Source organism: Babylonia areolata, chromosome 21 (genome assembly GCF_041734735.1).
Source record: "Babylonia areolata isolate BAREFJ2019XMU chromosome 21, ASM4173473v1, whole genome shotgun sequence".
Taxonomy (NCBI): Eukaryota; Metazoa; Mollusca; class Gastropoda; order Neogastropoda; family Buccinidae; genus Babylonia; species Babylonia areolata.
This window is the reverse complement of record NC_134896.1, coordinates 32012782-32020158: the sequence shown is the minus strand read 5'-3', so window position 1 is coordinate 32020158 and position 7377 is coordinate 32012782. Positions and strand designations below refer to the sequence as shown.

The 7377-nt window shown below is 39.1% G+C and overlaps 1 protein-coding gene across 1 annotated transcript in view; it reads left to right on the top strand.

Moving 5' to 3' along the window:
• The window catches only part of LOC143295762 (U3 small nucleolar RNA-associated protein 25 homolog), a 28763-nt gene that overhangs the window by 10830 nt on the left and 10556 nt on the right, over positions 1 to 7377 (top strand). The window contains exons 8-12 of the mRNA XM_076607382.1: positions 408 to 460; positions 1813 to 1898; positions 3629 to 3697; positions 5408 to 5525; positions 6706 to 6787. Coding sequence (XP_076463497.1) covers positions 408 to 460; positions 1813 to 1898; positions 3629 to 3697; positions 5408 to 5525; positions 6706 to 6787 — 408 coding nt within the window. The remainder of the gene's footprint in view (positions 1 to 407; positions 461 to 1812; positions 1899 to 3628; positions 3698 to 5407; positions 5526 to 6705; positions 6788 to 7377) is intronic.

Below are 7377 nucleotides of genomic sequence, written 5' to 3'. Positions count from 1 at the left end.
GATGCATTTGTTTGTGTGTGTGTGTTGTCTGTGTGTGTTTACATTGTGTTTTCCATCTATGATGTAGAATCAGAATTATACGTATTTTTGCTAGGAAAACCGTCAATACAGGTTTATAGACACACTAACAAAGTGCAAAACTAAACAGATCAAGTACTATGGGATGTGTGGGACTTCATTGATATGTGGTGTGTACTCTGAAACGTTTGTATTGCGTGTCTGTGTCTCCTTGTAAGGACATATTGAAAATTGGAAAAAAAAAAAGTTTTTCTTGGAACTTGGCACACAAGCAATGTATATTATAAAGATAGATAGATATGTGGTTTTTTTGTGTTTGTGTGTGTGATTGAGGAGACTGAATTCAATAGGAAGGACGAAAAAAAAAAAAAGTATTTGATTTGTTGCAGATGGTCTGACACCATTTCAGCATGGTTTGTTCAGCATTATTAACAAATACCAGGTATGTATTGCTTGTTATTTGTGTGTATGAATGTGTTTAGTTGTGTCTTCCTTCCACGTCAAGTCTCTCACTTTCTGTGTTTGTTCAACTTTAAGGCACCCCTGTTTTTATTTTGAATCCTGCTCCGCTCTGTCTCTTGTAAAGAAAATCAAAATTTTCATCTTTGTCTCTCAGCAAAATCTCTGTTCAAATGTGACCTCAAAAACACATCTGTTCAAATCCGCTTTCATGGATTGTTGGTGTGTAGTGAGGTGTGGAAGGATGAAGGTGGCAGAATGGTTAAGATGCTCAGCTCCCAGTACAGAGTCTGTGAGGGTGTGGGTTTGAATCCTGCTCTTGTCCTTTCTCCCAAGGTTGACTGGAAAATCAAACTGAGCGTCCAGTCTTTCAAATGAAACGATAAACCAAGGTAGCATGCCTTTGGCACAATGAAAAAGAACCCATGGCAACAAGAGTGTTGTCCTCTGGCAAATTATGTAAAAAGAAATCCACCATGATAAGTACACAAGTCGAGGCCTGACAAGCGCGTTGGGTTATACTGCTGGCAGGCATCTGCCTGCCAGATGTGGTTTAGAGTATGTGGATTTGTCTGAATGCAGTGACGCCTCCTTGAGAAACTGAAACTGTAGTGTGGTGTGTGTATCACTGTATATGTTTGTGTCTGTCTGTGTGTGTGTGTGTGCCTATGTGTATGTGTGTCATGTGTTCTGTTTTTTTGACATTCATCTGTCTTGCTTGTAAGTCCTGAAAATATTGCCCCATGTTTTTAATTTCTTGTAATAATTTTTTTCCCCATACTGATGTTGATTGTTAGCATTCTATGCCTCTGTGCTAAGGAGGTACAGCGCGTTATAAATTCTTATCAGTATTGTTATTATCTGCACATTGCTTGCTTTGTCTTTGTAACTGTCTGTCTCATTAAGTCACGTCTCCATCCCTGTCTTTGTGCATCTGTAGTTCTGTCAGTCGATATACAATTTCTGTGTTTGTGTTTGTGCATGTATGTGTGTGTGTGTGTGTGTGTGTGTGTGTGTGTGTGCATTTCTGTGTGTGTTTGTGTGTGTAGGAAATTACGCTAATGTGTGAAAATTGACTCAGTCTGGTTTCCTGTAAGCGTGTCAGCTGGCTGTTGTAACTAAAACTTCTGGACTACGACTGTAAGGAATTTTGAGGATAGTTGAAAAACAGTAAAGTTTTATATGAATTATCACAGTCATTGATTTGCCTAAATGATTTTATCACAGTTTAAAAAAGAGAAGTACTGATTGCTTTAATTCTTTGTTGTTTTTCCATTGACTCATTTTCTTTTTCTTTTTTTTTTTCTTTTTTCTTTTTATTTTATCATATTTCAGGATTTGTTGTATCCTCGACAAAGCCATGACAACTCTGAGAAGATTCGTTTAACGTATTGTCTACATGCTGTCAACCATGTTTTGAAGTAAGTTTGATTTCTTATTTGTTTACTTTGTTGATTGTTTTGTTTGCTTGGGGATGGGCATTAGATTAGAATGATTTTGTTTGCCTTGTCTTATTTGGGTTGAATTATTTTTAACATCTGTTCCATTTCTGGACTAATCAAATCAAAACTAGCATGTTCTTTTCTGTTTAGCCATAGATAGTTTTTTTTAATTATTTGGCTTGGTTCTCTTTCCCTCTCTTTTTATCTTTAACACACCTTCACATCCAGTCCTCCTGTCATGAACAGATTCACACACACACACACACACACACACAGACACACACACACGTGTACACATGCTTGTGTTTCTTGTTGTTTATATTCCATCTGACTTATAATAAATGTAGTTTGCCAGATTTGATGTTTATACAATATGTCACCTGTACTTTCACAACAGCTTCACTGACAAAACGGGAAAGAGTAGAGTTGGTAATGCATTCTTGTATTCCCTGTCACTGATGTGACCACACCCATAACTGTTGTAAAAGATGTTTGAAACATGAATACCACAAATTTTATTTGGCCAACAATTTACATTCTTAAGATACGTTCTTTGTTAGTGCAGGCTCAGTTTGTCTCCCTTTTTGCTCTGCAGTTGTTTTTTAATTACTTGTTATGCATTACTTATGATGATGATAGTTAAAACAACGACAAAATGTGCATTTTTATACATATACTGATATAGCATTTACCCTGTGGCTCAAAGCACATTTTTAATTACATGTAGAATGAATAAGACACAGAAATATGATAAAAATGTTGAGGTTCAAACTTGCTAAAAAATACTATTACTAGTTATTGAAAAAAATATTTAAAAGCAAATAAAAAATGGCGACCTCCATAGGCTGATTACTGTGTATGCCTGCGAAACTTGGACAGTGTATCAACGACATGCCAAGAAGCTGAACCACTTCCACACAACATGCCTCAGGAAGCTACTGAACATCAAGTGGCAAGACAGGACCCCAGACACAGAGGTGCTCGCAAAAGCCACCCTTCCCAGCATCTTCACCATCCTGATGCAGTCCCAGCTTCGCTGGGCTGGACACGTGGCGCGCATGCCTGACCATCGGCTGCCCAAAAGGCTCTTCTATGGCGAGCTGCAGCAAGGGAAGAGATCACACGGAGGTCAGAAGAAGCGCTTCAGAGATACTCTGAAAGTCTCTCTGAAAGCGTTTGATATCAACCCTGACTCCTGGGAGGAATCTGCAGTGGACCGTGACAAATGGCGCGCTGCTGTGCACAAAGGCGCCAAGTTGTGCGAGGCCAACAGGACTGCTGCAGCTGTTCAGAAGAGGCAGGCCAGAAAGTCACGGGCAAACAAGCTCCCAGACAATGGTATGCCTGTCTTTGTCTGCCCCAACTGTCAGCGAACATTTCGTGCGCAGATTGGACTATACAGCCATCTGCGCATTCACAGATAGACTCATGAGCATCCTCCCCCCCCACCCCACCACCACCCTCCCCCCATCCCCCGCTGGATGACAACGATGGTCATCATCGATCTCGATGGACACACCACCACCACTGTGTACTTCCAGCTGAAAATATCTCAGGCATTGGGACTAATGGGGGGGTGGGGCTTTGTATAACACAAAGGAACTCATACAAATTGGTTTTCACTTTTGTTTTTTTGCTCTTTGAGTGTTTCTTTTTTGTAGGAATGATTTCCTTTTTGTAAGAATGGTTTTCATTTTTCTGACTTGCAGAACTCGGAGCCGAGTCATAGCCCACAACACTAAACTCAAGAACAGAGCAGAGAGCGGTGACAGCTCTGAGTGAGTGACAAAGTTTTGTTTGAGTTCTTTGTCTGATTGTTTCATGCCCGGTGTCATTTTGAAATACGTTCAGGTTTTGATATTTCGTGGCTTTGTTCATCAAGGTTGTTTTAGATCAGATAGATTTGAAACACAGTAAATGTGTTTTGAGTGAGCTTATGCTTGTATCTTTTACATTTCTTGTTGTTTTACCCTGTTTTACACTTCTTCTGGTGGTTTTTTTTTTTTTTTTTTTTTTTTTTTTTTTGTTGTTGTCGTTGTTGTTGGGTTTTTTTTGTTGTTGTTGTTGTTTTATTTGTCTCTGCATTCCTGCAAAAAGGCAAAAGGAATTAAAATTCATTTTTAGTGAGTGTTTGTGTACATCTTTTCCTTCTGAGTACCATAATTATGTTTGCCTCCTACATTGCTTGGATTTGTGCATGTGTGCGTGCAAAAAGGCCACTACCTTTTCATAAGCTAATATCAGATTTAAACTTCATAATGATTTGATAATAATAGTACTTATATTTTTTGTTTTTGTTCTGTAAAAACTTTATGGCTTAAATGGTGACAGGAGCCTCACATTCTCTGATACAGTAATCACAGTCATACACATACAGTAGTCATGGTAAGGATATGCATGAATTTTCATTTCATGTCTGTGTATTCATAGTATGATATTTTGTGCATATTATCTTAATGTGAGTGTGATTGCATGTATATGATTGTGATTACTGTATGTAAGGTTTACATCAGTTTAGCACTTAAGCTTAATTTTATGTCTTTTATGTATTCATGTTGAATGACTGTGACTCTTATACATTGTTTATGCTGATGTTGACCAACAAATTAGTTTCTAAGTATTGTGATTTTTTAAAGTTTTATGACACAGTTTATTATGATATTAGTGTTAACTATTGTGATAGGATATGTTCATTATTTAGGTATTGTAATGTATATGTATGATGAGTATTGAGTTGTGTATTTTGATTTTTATGTGTGTTTCAACATAAATCAGTCTGTCCATGGTTATGCACATAAGCTTTCATTTTAGTGTTTGCATTGCATGTTATATACATCAGTTTTTACATTACACAGAGCGCTTATGCACAAAAAGGCACTATATAAATTGGTTTTTCAATTTATCATTATAATTCAATTGTTTCTCCATTGCAATGTGAATTCATTTACAGCTTAGTCTTTTGTAAAGGACTATGGTTCTCAAGATAGGAGGCAAGATTTTACCAGCTCTTGGTGCTGCAGCCTTGGGGGCTAGTTGGCCTTTGGGGACCATCCCAGTAGCATCTGTCCCAATGCCCTCTTGGCGGAAACAATGGGGATGTAACTCTGGCATGACACTCCCCACTAAAATCAAACTCTAGTCCAGATAGACGGGACTGCAGTTGCTGCCTCCACTGTTCTGATGGTCATGGCTGGACACGACTGATCCTCACACATTATTGGGGTTTTTGTTGTTGTTTTTTTTGCTTATTTTTGTTGCTTTTTTTTTTTTTTGCTGCCCCATCATCTGCACCGTTTCAGTGGCATTACTCCCACACCGCTCATTTAGATTCCTCCATACACGGCCATAACCGGGTTCGTCCGTCACAGTTCCACCGTCAGCAGTCCGCAGGGAACCATCGATGTTAGGTCACCAGGAGGCCACACACCAGCGGAGACCCTGCACTGCTGCTGAGTCTCACACATTATTGTTTACTGTATGTTGTGCAGAGTGGAATATAGGGACCAGGGTCTGACCCGCCCCAAAGTTCTGGTGGTGGTGCCCACACGTCATGTGGCTTACCGGGTCGTCTCCATCATCATCAGTCTCCTCTCCTCATCGGATCAGGTCAGTCTCATGGCAAACACATGGACAGTTAGAGAGAAAGAGTGAGAAAGGGGGCACAGAGAGAGAGTATGCGTATGTATTTGTGTGCATATAAATTGTGTGTGTATGTGTTTCCAAGCAAAAAGCTTGTGCATGTATAGGTGTCAGTGGGAATATGCAAAAAGCTTTGTGTGTGTGTATATGTGCTAAAAGTTTATTTGTGTGTGTGTGATTGCAAAAGGCTTTGTGGGTGTATTTGTGCATTTATGCATGTTTGTGCAAAAAGGCATCCACCTTGTCATAAGCTAACATCAGATCAAGTTACATGTATATATAGGGGTGCAAGTCATCCATCTTGCTTTGGGCAGTTTCTGAGTCAAAGACATTTTGTTTGGGTATACTGTTTTCTGGCAAGCATCACTCTCTTGTTGCTGTGGGTTCTTTTTCATACATTAAGCTAAAGTGCTTGCTATGGGACCTTGTTTTATCATCTCTTCTGAAAGACAGCAGTCTAAAAAGTAGTAATTTTATCCCCTTGTGTCCATAATTCCTGGACAGCTAGATGTATAGCCAGGTGACCAACAGTTTCTCTTCATTGATTGATGTAGATACTTAATTTGTTAATAGTACCTATACTTGGTTAGAGACCAAGCTCAAAGTGCTTTACAAATAATGAATCAATTGCACAGCAGGCTGCCTACCATGGTAGAGCCGACTGAGGGCTAAGTTTTGGCATTGATCATTTGTTTCCTGTGTCATTTATTGAGGCTTCAGTCGCACATACACATGCACATGCATGCACACACATGTATATTAGAGTGCATTTTACTTTGAAATTTTGCTAGAGACAACTCTTGTTGCCATTGGTTCTTTTACATGTACGAAGTGCATGCAGCATATCGAACCTTGATTTATCTTCTTATCCAAATGCTCATGTCCACACTACCACTCAAGCTCTGGTGGAGGGGAACAAAATTCTTTCACAAATTGTCTATAAAGTATGTCTTCTGTCTCCTTTTGAATATGCTTGTGTGGGCTTTACAAACAATGCAAGTAACATTTGGGTTGATGAATTTCAGTAACCCAGATTTTCTGACTGATTGCTCTGTGTCTGTTGTTTGTGTGTGTTGCGTGCACGCGCATGCGTGTGTGTGTGTGTGCGTGCTTGTTTATACATTTGCATGCATTGTATCATTGACAGGAGATGGTGAGCAAAAGAAAGCGTTTCAAAGCTGAGTTTGGACCTGAAGGTCACGATGACGATCAGAAGGGACTCAAGCCAGGTAGATGCACCTTCATGTTTTGTGTCATCTTTCTTTCCTTTTTTCTTTCTTTCCTTCTTTCTTTCCTTCATTCTCTTTTTATGTACCGTACAGTGTCACTGACTAGGTGTTGGAGCTTAACTTTTGTTTTGCTTTGCACTTTGGGCCTATGCATAGATAGACATCTGCTCCCCTACTTAGATTTACTTTTATTTTTAACTATTCATTAATATGTTGGGTTGGGTTTTTTTAGCAGATATAGTGTAGTGTATATGGATCAGTCCACAGGCTTTGATGCCTTCTTGAAGCTGAAACTGAAACTCTCAATAATTTTCTAGTGAGAGCAAGTTGCAAACCAAATTGTTTCTGTCTGAAAATGTGTGTGTGTGTGCGTGTGTGTGTGTGTGTATGTATGTGTGTGCATGCCTGTGTTTGTGTGTTAAAGAAAGAAAAGGATTCAAGATTCAAGATTAAAGAAGCTTTATTACTCAAGGATAATGATTTTAGGCATTGCCTAGTCTTCCGGTCTGTCCTTGTGACAATTGTAACAACAATAACGTTGAAAGGGGGAGAGAGAGAATGGTGAAGAAAGAATAGTAATGGTGTCTGAT